The 13,363-nt window shown below is 40.5% G+C and overlaps 1 protein-coding gene across 3 annotated transcripts in view; it reads right to left on the bottom strand.

Annotated features, from left to right (window-relative positions):
• Window positions 1-10,370, bottom strand: part of CCAR1 (cell division cycle and apoptosis regulator 1) — a 41,329-nt gene extending 30,959 nt beyond the window's left edge. Inside the window, exons 1-6 of one of the 3 annotated variants that reach the window (XM_060768887.2) lie at window positions 10,242-10,370; window positions 6,980-7,092; window positions 4,327-4,496; window positions 2,823-2,867; window positions 2,153-2,185; window positions 249-442 (exon numbers count right to left, since the gene is read on the bottom strand). In XM_060768887.2, coding sequence (XP_060624870.2) covers window positions 249-442; window positions 2,153-2,185; window positions 2,823-2,867; window positions 4,327-4,496; window positions 6,980-7,052 — 515 coding nt within the window. In that variant the 5' untranslated portion in view covers window positions 7,053-7,092; window positions 10,242-10,370. The remainder of the gene's footprint in view (window positions 1-248; window positions 443-2,152; window positions 2,186-2,822; window positions 2,868-4,326; window positions 4,497-6,979; window positions 7,093-10,241) is intronic. The other 2 variants (XM_060768889.2, XM_060768888.2) reach the window with 2 other exon arrangements.
• Between the last annotated feature and the right edge of the window lie 2,993 nt (window positions 10,371-13,363).

The following is a 13,363-nucleotide window of genomic DNA, read 5'->3' as shown; positions in this document are numbered from 1 at the left end:
CTTATAATGGGCTCCATTAAAATTAAGTTGCAAATATATGAGACACACCATATTTCATTGATTCTAAGATACACACAAATTTTAGTACCACCAACAGAAAAAGCTTTATTTATATATTAAAATACTTGCAATTATAAGAGCATCTGGTTTTTCAAGATGTTTATGGGGAAAAGTGCATTTTAGAATTGATAAAATACAGGAATTTAACTACTATCACAAACTATTCAACAGCAGCAGAATTAACTTACTTGAGCTGAAAGAATACATCTTCATCCACAAAACCAAACGTATCATGTAGCTTGGTAACTACCCCAGTGAAGACACGCTGCTTTTGAGGTTGGGTCTGCTGTTGACTTGACCGCGGTGCTGGATAAGAAACAGTAATCTGTGCTGCTGGTTGAGGAGTAGATAAACTGAGGCTAGTTGGAAGTGCTACAGGTGGCTGAATGGAAAATTATGAAAGAGATTATGGAAACATTCCTCTCCTTCTAAACCATATAAATGTACTGATACAAAGATAAAATTCATTACTCCGAAGGAAGAGAATCTATCAGCAGAATCCCACCTCATCCCATAAACCCACTCTTTCTCTAAAATCTACACAGAAGAGTCTGAAACCACCATTAGGGGAGGCACAATGGGTTGGAAAAAGCAGGAAAAAATGGAAATACATCTGAACATTAGGAAGAACTTCCTGACTGTGAGAGCCGTTCAGCAGTGGAACTCTCTGCCCCGGAGTGTGGTGGAGGCTCCTTCTTTTGAAGCTTTTAAGCAGAGGCTGAATGGCCATTTGTTAGGGGTGATTTGAATGCAATATTCCTGCTTCTTGGCAGGGGGTTGGACTGGATGGCCCAAGAGGTCTCTTCCAACTCTTTGATTCTATGATTCTATACTGCACAAAGAAATTAGTTTGTGCAACGCTGGATTTCATCCAAAATAGTTTCTCAAAAAATTAATTACTAAAAATACATAAAAGTTACACTATTGAAAAGTGTGGCAAATGGTTTTTTATCTACAAACCACACTTTTAGAAACATCACCTGCTTGCCATAGCAGAACTAATTCAAGAAACAACTGCTTTTTCTATGTGTGAAATATACACACATGTATAATATATGTGTGAAATATACACACATAAGCATCTCAGTTAACCAAGTGATGTGTTTCTGGACATCACTTCTTTAACAGAACATCTAGTGCTAAAGACAGAAACAACAATAAAAATTGGGATAGCTTCCTGCACCACAAAAAACAGCCATTCAATAGGTTGCAGAAAACTTTTTATTAAAACCAACAATATGCAGAAGGGGCTGAACACCCTAAAGTCACCAAATCCAGTCTGATTTTGGAGGCTTAGCGGTGTTAGTATTTAGATGGGAGACTGCCAATGAGGTGGGCTATACTTCAAAGGATGAAATTAGCAAGACCACCTGCATGTATCCCTTCGCTGAAAAAAATCCTATGACATCTATATAAATAAAAATGTAATGTTTGTTTGTGGGATTAACATAACTCAAAAACCACTAGGCAAATTGACACCAAATTTGGACACCATACACCCATCAGGCCAACAAGTGACCATCACTCATAAAAACACAACACAGCAGAAGAGACTTTAAAAGCCAAAAAACCCACATTACAATGCATGTGCAAACCACACACACACATATATACACATATACACAAATATACATGCACACAAAACACAGACTGGGCCACAGCAACGCGTGGCAGGAGACAGCTAGTTAATTATACTCTCAATGGGTGCCTATTAAGATGCTTATGGATGGAACACACACTGTTAGACAATGCTCAAGAAGACTAACTCTTGGAAGTCTTTTTGTGTTCACAGATGCTAGTTTAGATATAAAGTTCCTCAACTGATGAGATGGTATTCTTAGTGGATATAACTGGCTAAGTTATACTGTTTAAGATGGTGATATTTTTCTCTATGTGAACTATATTAAAAGTCTGCTAATAAGAAAAGCCTGAATATACAAATAGGTGTTTTTGTTTACTTAGAGAAGTCTGAAATAAGCTGTGCAGCATTAAGCCCACACATTGTATAATAAGCCACACACAACACACATTTGTATTTTTAAAAAAACCCACATAATATTTATACAGTGGTAATAATAAAAGGCAAACTAACCTGGGTCAAAAGTGTTTGCTGAGGCTGCTGCAACTTAAAAAGATAAATAGCATGAATTAGGTTTTTGCAAAATGTTTGTGACTTACACTAGTTTGCTACTTATCTATGCAATAATAACACTGCAGTTTTTCTCAAGTTTTATTCTACAAGTTTACTTTCTTAGAGGTAAGAATCAACTTGCTTTACATCAGTAACAGGCAAATTGTACAATCCAAACTTGGCAAAATCATCCCGTTTCCAATACTCCAATTACTTACCATATCAACTTATTCTAGCTTACAATGCCATTCCACTTGCTACTAAAATGCCCTAACCACTGCGGCTCAAAAAATAAGTTTAATACAAAGGAATTGCCTTCCAATAGCAAAAATGTTCTCAATAAAGTCCATGTCATCAACTTACAGTCAAGTAAATGGTATATGTACCTGTTTTCTGTTAGGTAAGTAAGTACCTTGGCCTAATAGTTTTACATGCTGCATATGCTAAGTTATCAATAATTTTCTTATCTAACTATATATACATGTAGAAGGAATCATACATTTCAAAGAGATCACTTGGACCATCTAGCCCAACTTCCTGTTTTATCCAGAACTAGAAGATTTAGTTTTATTCAGTCACAATAACAAAACATTACAGAAGGAAAACAATGTCCACAAAGAATTACACAAACCTGTTGCTGTACACTATAGAGGGTCTGCTGAGGCTGTGAATATTGCTGAAAAACATACAAAAATCAAAATAACTAGGAAGCATTCTTTGAAAAATAAGAAATGTCCATAATATATTCCAGGAAATTGTAAGGAAAATGCAAACCAAACCATACCAATGAAAGTCAAGTCAAAAAGCATTATAATTATTTTTTACTAACTGAACAAAAATTGATACACAAATCAAAAAACACAGCTACTTACAAAAGACAACTTTGTTTCTCAGAAGACAAATGGATGCAACAAGTACTACTGTAAAATATTCTAAGAAAGTACAAATGAATTGGACAGGAACTGGAGAGGAACCCAATTTTCCAGTAGGTTATGTCAATTTCCCACTGAACATTCGTTCACCAGGACACCCTAATATAACTAATTCAGGTTATACAATTGAAGAGACAATGGTGTAATCATTTTACTAATGCTGAGACAACATTGGGTGGAGGGAAGTCCTTTTGCTGTCTATGAAAAGAGCCCAAACTTCCTGATGTGGCGACACCATTCTCTGAAAAGATATAGGTGCTGAAGGGAAGAAGGATCCCAAGTCAACATTCCTTTGCCAAGATCTAGTTGCAATGAGAGATCGGCAGCAGAATGTACCAAGTAATACATACACACAAGTGTATGTCATTGAAAAGGACAGTGTAAACAAATGGCACCTTGCATCAGCATGATGTGCATGTAGATGCACATTCTCATTTAAATTCAGTTAACTGTAACTCTACCCAGGTAGTACTAGACCAGGGCAAAAAATGTACTACATAGCACTGATGGGCACAATATCGATAGGAAATGAAATCACAGGTATAGTGTGCTGGAACACTGAGAAACAGACTTGATGCCTTTAACTTTCATTCAGAGTGAGAAAAATGCAATGTTATGGAAGAGGATATGATCACAAAACAGAGTGCAGCCAATAAGTTTTCACATGATACATAATGCACAAAAAAACTAGAGTTTTTTGTGCATCATGTAAAAAGTTCTAAAAATGGCACCGCAGCATATCATAGCCATGGGAAAACAGTAAGGCCCTGTATGAAAGTCATAGGGACTTTGCACATTCCTTATCTCCTCCAAGATGTTCCAAGTATGAACATTTGGTAGAACAACAGCATTATAGTTCTCCATATTTCTCTTCTTTGTTTTACTATTTAATTTCTCTTACATTCTTGCCACTCTGCAAACCCATGATAAGAAAAAGCAAAATAAAAGAAATCTGTATCCTATATTGCCAGATTAATGGGCTTACACTACATCTGAGAATAATAAAGAAGTTTAATAGTAACCTAAATGACTATGAAGACATTCCTAGACACAGAGGACTACTAATATCACAGCTGCATAGTTTGTTATTAAAACAACAGGAAGGTCACTTCATAGAAATATTTCAAGCAGGTTAAGTTTATGTGAACTCAGTGCAACATTTCATGTTGCTAATGGTACCAACAGAAATGTAGTTTTTATTACCTGTTGTAATGCGGCAGCGGCAGCAGCAGCTTGCTGTTGTAAAGCAGCTGTCTGGGAGAGTTGATAGTTTGTTGGTGCCTGAGTACTGAGGCCTGCTGCCAATGCAGTTTGCTGTGTATATATTGTGGGGGATGCTCCAAGTAAAGACGGCTGCTGAACACCAAGTGCAGCTGAAAGTGTAAGAGCTGAACATTAGTATGCCTTAATTTGGAATCACAGAATATCACCATGGATTATCACAAATCTCAACAATATTACACATTTCTTCATTGAAGTCAACAATTGTGATTAAATTATTTTAATATACAGCACTCATGCTTTTGACTAAGAGCTGCTGTTTGAACATGTAATATTTTGGCTTTGATGTAGCCAGAAGCAAAAATAATCTTGCAGCACATTTACATATAAAGAGCTGACAAGAAAGGTAATTTTACTAAATCATCTGGTCCTGCAACTGGTGCTCATAAACATAATTAGGGTTTGTTTCTGTTCCACATAATTATAATCTCAAACACTAGGTTCTCAAAATGGTATGTATTATGCCAGGGGTCCTCAAACTAAGGCCCAAGGACATTTACCTGGCCTTGCTCAGGATCAACCTAAGTCTGAAACTACTTGAAAGCACACAACAACAACAATCCTATTTTATCAACCAAAAGCAGGTCGACACTTCCCACTGAAATAAGTTTATAATAAGTTTATATTTGTTAAAATTGTTCTTCGTTTTAATTATTGTATTGTTTTTAAGTGTTTTTGCAGTACAAATAAGATATGTGCGGTGTGCATAGGAATTCATTTTTTTTCAATTATAATCCGGCTCTCCAACAGTTTGAGGGACTGTGTCTGGCCCTCTGTTTAACAAAGTTTTAGGATCTCGTATTATGCAAATGAAATCTGAAGAAGTAAATGACTCAAGCTTGCATCACATATAATGTTGGTCTGTGACTTAATGGACCAAAATTCTAGTACTGTCTAATCCAGCAGTTATATTCTCTTAGTCTGAATTATCTGATAGGGTCATTGTGAGGTGAAGACAAAGTTGACAGGAGGACAGCTATATACATCACTCTGATCTCAAGGTAGAATATGTGTATGACTATTTAAAAATACAAAACATGGGTTTTTAATGGTTTCTATACAGTTTTGGAAATTTAGATGGCTGAATTCAAATTCATAAATTAATTTTAAATAAATTATATATTTTTGCTTTTACTCAAGTTTTGAATTGTTTTTATCTTTCAAAAATATGTTGTTAACTACTTTACAATTATCAGGAGAAAGATGGGATAAAAATAAAACGACCTGTTTTTATTTTGAATGTGAATTGTGGTATTTGGAAACTACTTTGATTTCCCTAACTAAAGTTAGATAAAATGTTTTAAATAAATGTATGAGATTGTATTCAAATATCATCATGGTAGGCTCTTTGATCCAGAAATGGGGCAGAAACACTAACTAAATGACCCTTGGGACTGAATGCATCAATAACTGGTTCCAGATATGATTGGTTACATTCACTGGATAAACACAAATCGATCAAAATGCTTCCACTTTAAAAAAGCTTTCTTAAAAAACCCACAACATTAATGAATTATAATTACAGGCCACTTGAAAGTACAAAGAGGAAGGCACACAAGCACCAACACAACACAATTGCTCTTCCATCCATTGTACTAGTAATTTGTACCTCTAGAATTTTAGATCAGTTTCATTTTATCTTCACCAGGGACAAAAACAAGAGCAAACATCTCATTTGTAAAGTGGCAAGCTACTAAAACAGGCAGATCAAGCCGTAACTTCTTTAGTCAAATCACTAACATTCTAATCAGTAGCATATAACTTTTCAAACAGAGACTGGATGGCCATCTTTTGGGAGTGCTTTGATTGTGAATTCCTGCGTGGCAGGAGGTTGAACTGGGTGGCCATTGGTGTCTCATCTAACGCTTATGATTCTATAAAAACCCTGTTACACAAATAAATATTTAAACTGAGTAAAATGATTGAAAATGCCTAGCTTAACTGGATGCTTAATTCTTAAAAAATACATAGGCTACTCTGGAAAAACGAACTCTTTGAATCAAGAAAAAAAGGTCTAAGAATAAATATGTAAATAAATTTAATAAATCCTGTTGTCTGGTAAGTTAGGACTGGGGAATGTTTGTGGTCTTTACTATTCCCTAAACTAGTGAATATGTAGAGATTGTGAAAATGAACTTATCATGAACTCTCTTAGTGAGCTCCAGCCAATGCATCTAACGTAGAGAACTTGTACTGAAAAGATGATGCCCTCTCTTACATTTGAGACATATTGCAAACCATAAGTTGCAGTATACAGAATTAATCTTAATAAAGTGATGAGTATGTGTATAACTCTTAATAAATGTACAAAGTTTTATAATTTTTTAAAAATTCTACATGAGAGATGCGTATGTTGTAATCCATTTTAGTATTCCCCCCCATAAATCTGCATCTGTGTTACTAAAAAAAAACACAGTTAAATCTCACAAAAGTATCTTTCTAGTCAGACAAAGTTACTATGTTTCAAAACTATTCAATTTACTTGTTTTATTTCAGTTTTGGAAAAGAGAAACAGTGATATGATAGACTGAAGCTGAATGAGCAGTTAACTGTTAAAGAGAAATTAAAAGCTGACCTGGCTGAGAAACAGCAGTGGCTGTAAACTGGGTAGCCCATGGGGGATTCTTCTGTCCTCCAAACTGAGCCATAGCGAATATGTTTGCTACTCGAATCTTCTACTAGTGTGATCTGTTTAAAAAGATGAATGAAAGTTATGCCAACACCCGAGTCATATAACAAATAGTCCCGTTTTCCATATGTAACACAGAGTTCTGACAATTGATATTACTGAAAGAACAAGAACATGTGCCTTGACAAAACAAATGTAACAATTAAATGACACAGTAAATGAAAAATGTAAGTAAACTGATTGGTTTTGAGGATTTTTTTTTCAAATAAACTCATGGGAAAGTAAATGCTTAAGAAAGCTTGGCATGTGATAAAAATATAAAGAAGTAGCCAAAACTCCAAAAAGTAATATGAAGTCAAGAAGTTTGGGAAATTAATATTTTATCACACACAATTGTCAAAACTAAAGCAGAAATTCAACTCACGAAAATAAAGCTAGCTTTCATATTTTAAAAATGGTTCTGCAATTAAAGAATATGCCAACTGTAAACAACAAAGATTCTAGGTGCAGGATGCAAACAGATGGGATTAAACAACAGTTTGGACAGGAAAAAGGAATACACACAGAGTTGTAACAGCCTCAGAAACTAAGCACTGGAACATGATGTTTATTAATAAGGATGAAACTCCTATTCAGCTCCAATATCAGTCCATAAAAGGAATGCTTTCTCTTTAAAAGTCTTTAAAATTTCCTTTTGTTTTCTAAAAATTCACCATCAAAGGCAAGGTCCACTGGATATTTATATGTTGTAGAGCTTGAATTCAAAAAATCAATTCATTATTTTCTCTGGTGTCTAACTGAAATCTAGCATTTCCTTCACTTATGAAGATATGCAATAAATTATAGAAGTATTCATTTCATATCACATGACAGTTGCTTGAAAAATCGCTTACACTCATCTATATAGTACTTTCAAATTACAGTAGTTGTTAACCCAAGGTGATCACAGTCCTGCTGTGTTCACACTATTGTGCGGCATGCTGATGTTGAATGTCACAAAACTATCTGCAACTACATGCTGAGAAAGGGTCTATGGTTTTCACCTGTCTGGTGAAGGGGAACCAAAAAAGTTAAGAACCTCTGTTGTAGAGGAAACACAGAGGGGGCTGCAGTGTTTGACAGCCAGCATTGCTGAACTTACACGGTTCCACAACTTCAGCATTATCAATACAGGTCAAGTACTTCTCATGTGAAATGTTTGGGACCAGAAGTATTTTACATTCTTGAATATTTGGATTTACGCAGAAATCTTGGGAGATGGGCCCAAGTCTAAACATGGAATTTTCTTACATTTCGTCCACACAGCTTGAAACTAACTTTATACATTTGTTTTAACACTGCAATTGTGTGCATGAAACAAAGTTGTTCACCACAGGCCCAGGTTACTTGAGACACTGTGATATAGACCAGGTAAATCTTTAAGACATTGGTTTTCAACCTGTGGGTCCCTAGGTGTTTTGGCCTACAACTCCCAGAAATCTCAGTCAGTTTACCAATTATTTATTTATTATTTACTATACTTATATACCGTCCCTCTCAGCCCAGAGGCAACTCGAGGCGGTTTACATTTGGCAATCAATGCCCCAAAAGTCAAAAACAATTATATATAGTATAAACCATATAAAAACAATAAACAATTAAAATCATAAAATACAGTTCTCAGCCCCTCATCATTAAAATCACTTTCCATTGCATCGTCCTGTCGTTCCATGAGTCTCAATCAGTTATACTGTGTCTGCAAATGCCTGCTCAAACAGCCAGGTCTTAACTCTCTTTCGAAATGTCAGGAGGGAGAGGGCCAATCTAATGTCCCTGGGGAGGGCATTCCATAGCGGGGGGGGGGGGGGGACCACTGAGAAGGCCCTGTCTCTCATTACTGCCAATCAGATTTGCAAAGAAGGCAGGACTGAGAACAGGGCCTCTCCAGACAATCTTAAACACCTAGATGGTTCATAGGAAGAGATGCGTTCAGACAGGTAAATTGGGCCAGAACCCTTTAGAGCTTTGAAGGCTAAAGCCAGCAAACTTGTAGCCAGTGGAGCTGGAGCAACAGAGGAGTTGTGCGCTTCCTGAGTGCCGCTCCTGTTAACAATCTGGCTGCTCTCCGTTGGACCAATTGAAGCTTCCGAACAGTCTTCAAAGGCAGCCCCATGTAGAGAGCATTACAGTAGTATATACAGAATGTAACCAGAGCGTGGACTACCGTGGCCAAGTTAGACTTCCCAAGGTACGGGCGCAGGTGGCGCACAAGTTTTAACTGTGCAAATGCTCCCCTGGTCACCGCCAAAACCTGGGGTTCCAAGCTCAGCAATGAGTCCATGATCACACCCAAGCTGTGAACCTGGATTTAGGATTTCTGGGAGTTGAAGGCCACTACATCTTGGGACCCACAGGTTGAGAACCACTGCTTTAAGGTCTATTAAGGAGACCCTTATTTCCACTCAATTGAAGGTCAACGTGCATTTAAAAACCACCAGAGAAGGGCGGCTCTTCAGCCCCATCTACACAGAGCATTTAATGCAGTTTCAAACCAGTACTGAAGAAACTGCATTCGGGGTGCAGATGATTCCATAAGATATCCTCCCAGGTGGTGATGACTTTGGGCCCTTCCACAAGCCATATAACCCGGAACATATCAAGGCAGATAATCCACAATATCTGCTTTGAATTGGGTTTTCTGAGTCCACACTGCCATATAATCCAGTCCAATGTGGATTGTATACAGCTGTGTGGAAGGGGCCCCAAAGAACTGATGGGCATTAAGGGCTTTCTTTCGCGCGCTTTTGGTAGTTTGTTGTCTGCCTGCGGCAGTTGGAAGCTAACTTCAAGATGCATTAAATGGCCAGCGTAGAAGGGGCCTAACGCGCCACTGTATTTGCGGGCTGGAAAGAGAAAGTACCGGCGAATAAGGCCTGAAGACAGAGGCGAAAAGAAAAGGGGGTGAAGGAAGAGGAAGAGTGGAACAAAGGAGAAAACTCTCCTGTTTACTCCGCCTCAGAAATAAACTGCTGGAGTGTTTGGGGGAGGAGGGGGCCGCCGCGTGGGGAAGGAGGCGCTGAGGGCCGAGAGAGGCCTACCTTCCGCCGCCTCAAAGGCGACCTCGCTCGCTCCCCGCGGCGGGAACAAAGAGGGCCCAAGGCCGCCCTGACGCCCACGGAGAGGCCTCTCAGGCAAGCAGCACCCCGGCCCTTAATCCGTCTGCGCTTACCTGAAACCACAGGCCGAACGGAGGCTCCCCGCAGCCATTTCCAAGCACTCCTTCGGCGCACTGCCCGACCCTGAGCGACGGAGACCTCCTCGGCGCATGCGTGGGAAAGAGAGTGAGCGCGAGGTCGGCGAGGCTCGAGCGCAGCTCCGTCTCGCGCGCTCTGATGACGCTCCGCTAGCGCGAGCCCTCCCTCCCGTCCCGCACGTGCTGCGGAAAGACAAAACAATGAAGGCGCCGGCCGTGCGCATGCGCCAAAGGAAGCGCTTGCTGTCTCGCGCTTGCCTAGAGGGGAAGCGAGGCCAATTTGCGTTCTGTCTCCTTCCACAATCGTCTCGTTTGCCTGCAGGCCGCATTGGCGCCATTTTACTTTCGGGCAGCAGCCCTGAAACCCAAACTTCAGCAAGACGTGTACGTTCCAAGGGGTAGATTTCTCTCACTTCCTCTTGTCTCACCCCCATTCTTAACTAGGAGTCGTATTCAAGTCGGATGTATGTAACTCAGGGATTGCCTGTACATGATCTGAAGTAGTTAGGCCATTATATCCTCTTTCTGAGCCATTTGCAGTTGAATAGAGGTGGTGTGAACTGCACTTGGAATTACCTACTGGATCAATCTGGAAACCACATCTCACAAGAGGTGTGCTATATTTCACAGTACGATTATACATTATACTGGGGAAAATGGAAGGAAAAAAAGAAGAGGGGCCGACCAAGGGCAAGATGGATGGATGGTCAGTCGTAAGGCCGAACAGGGTATAGGGTTACAGCCTGTGCTGGATGGGGTTACACTCCCCCTGAAGACGCAGGTTCGCCGCTTGGGAGTGATCCTGGACTCATCGCTGAGCCTGGAACCCCAGGTCTCAGCGGTGGCCAGGAGAGCTTTTGCGCAATTAAAACTTGTGCACCAGTTGCGCCCGTACCTCGGGAAGTCTGATCTGGCCACGGTGGTCCACGCTCTTGTTACATCCCGAATAGACTACTGCAATGCTCTCTACGTGGGGTTGCCCTTGAAGACTGTTCAGAAACTTCAACTAGTCCAGCGAGCGGCAGCCAGACTGCTCACCGGAGCGACATACAGGGAGCATACCACCCCCTGCTGTGCCAGCTCCACTGGCTGCCGGTTCAGTTCAGAGCACAATTCAAGGTGCTGGTGTTGACCTACAAAACCCTGTACGGTTCCGGTCCAGTGTATCTGTCTGAACGTATCTCCCTCTACGTCCCACCTCGGAGTCTGAGATCATCTGGGGAGGCCCTGCTCTTGACCCCACTGCTATCACAAGTGAGGCTGGTGGGGACGAGGAGCAGGGCCTTCTCAGTGGTGGCCCCCCACCTGTGGAACTCACTCCCGGGGGAAATCAGGACATCATTATCCCTCCTCTCCTTCAGGAGGAGGGTGAAGATGTGGCTATGGGACCAGGCCTTTGGGCACTCTGGCAATTAAATAAGACATTCAGGCGAGTAAGACCAACAAGATTGACGAAGTGGAACGGAAAATTAGAACTATGAGTTAGCGAACGCTGACCATGTAGGAGGGGGAATTGGGTTTGTATTGGTTTTATTGATTTTATGGGTATAATGCTTGAATCGTTGTTACCTGTGAATTGATGTAATTTTGTGTTGATTGTTCTGTGATGCAGGCATCAAATTGTGCCTTTGTTTTTGTAAGCCGCCCTGAGTCCCCTTCGGGGTGAGAAGGGCGGGGTAAAAGAACCCCGAAATAAATAAATGAATAAATGGTATCCTTCAAGTGACTGGCTTAACTTTGAAGGAGCTGGGGGTGGTGATGGCTGACAAGGAGCTCAGGCGTGGGCTGGTCCATGAGGTCACGAAGAATCGGAAGCAACTGAACGAATAAACAACAACGATTATACAAGTTGAAAGCCACCACAGGGACCATCAAGTCCATCCCATTCTGCCATGCAGGAACACACAATCAAAGCACTCCCGAAGGATAGTCTTCCAGCCTCTGGCATCTGCTTTTTGTTCTTTTTGACAGGGCCAGAGTAAGACACTGAGGCCCTCAGCAATATCAGCTTTAAAACCTCCTAATATTACCAACCATGCATTCTAATAATTACTGACGTGCGATGTTTAAATTTTAATACTTTGCATTTTCAGGGATTCCACATAAATGGAAGGTCCTAAACCAGTGTTTCTCAAACTGTGCTGCTCCAGATGTTTTGGATTTCACCTCCCACAATTCCTAACAGCTGCTAAACTGACTGGGATTTCTGGGAGCTGAAGTCTAAAACACCTGGAGGAGCACATAATAATAAGGTAAAGGTAGTCTCCTGACATTAAGTCCAGTCATGTCTGACTCTGGGGTGTGGTGCTTATCTCCATTTCTAAGCCGAAGAGCCAGCGTCTGTAGACACCTCCAAGGTTATGTGGCCGGCATGACTGCATGGAGCGCCGTTACCTTCCCGCCGGAGCGGTACCTATTGATCTACTCACATTTGCATGTTTCAAACTGCTAGGTTGGCAGAAGCTAGGGCTGAAAGAGGAAGCTCACGCTGCTCCCCGGAATTGAACCTGCAACCTTTCGATCAACAAGCTCAGCAGCTCAGTGCTTTAACCCACTGCGCCACCGGGGGCTCCTTAATAATAATAATAATAATAATCTTTTCAATTTTTTCTTTCTGATTTGTGGAAAGGAAAAAAAAGTCTGGATTATTGATGTTGCCATACCAGGTGACAGACGCATTGAGGAAAAACAACAGGAAAAACTCTGCCGTTATCAAGACCTCAAAATCGAACTGCAAAGGCTCTGGGATAAACCAATACAGGTGGTCCCAGTGGTCATTGGCGCACTGGGTGCCGTGCCAAAAGATCTCAGCTGGCATTTGGAAACAATAAACACTGACAAACTCACGATCTGTCAACTGCAAAAGGCCATCTTACTTGGATCTGCACGCATGATTCGAAAATACCTTTCACAGTCCTAGACGCTTGGGAAGTGTTCGGCTTATGATTTTTTAAATACGAAATCCAGCATATAGATCTTGTTTGTTGTGACATACTGTGCTTTTGTGTCAGTAATAATAATAAACTTTATATATACCCCACCACCATCTCCCCAAAGGGGACTCGGGGCGGCTAACATGAGGCAGTTGATTATCCAGT

Source organism: Anolis sagrei, chromosome 3 (assembly GCF_037176765.1).
Source record: "Anolis sagrei isolate rAnoSag1 chromosome 3, rAnoSag1.mat, whole genome shotgun sequence".
Taxonomy (NCBI): Eukaryota; Metazoa; Chordata; class Lepidosauria; order Squamata; family Dactyloidae; genus Anolis; species Anolis sagrei.
The sequence above is the reverse complement of the archived record's forward strand: the minus strand, read 5'-3'. Positions and strand labels throughout refer to the sequence as shown.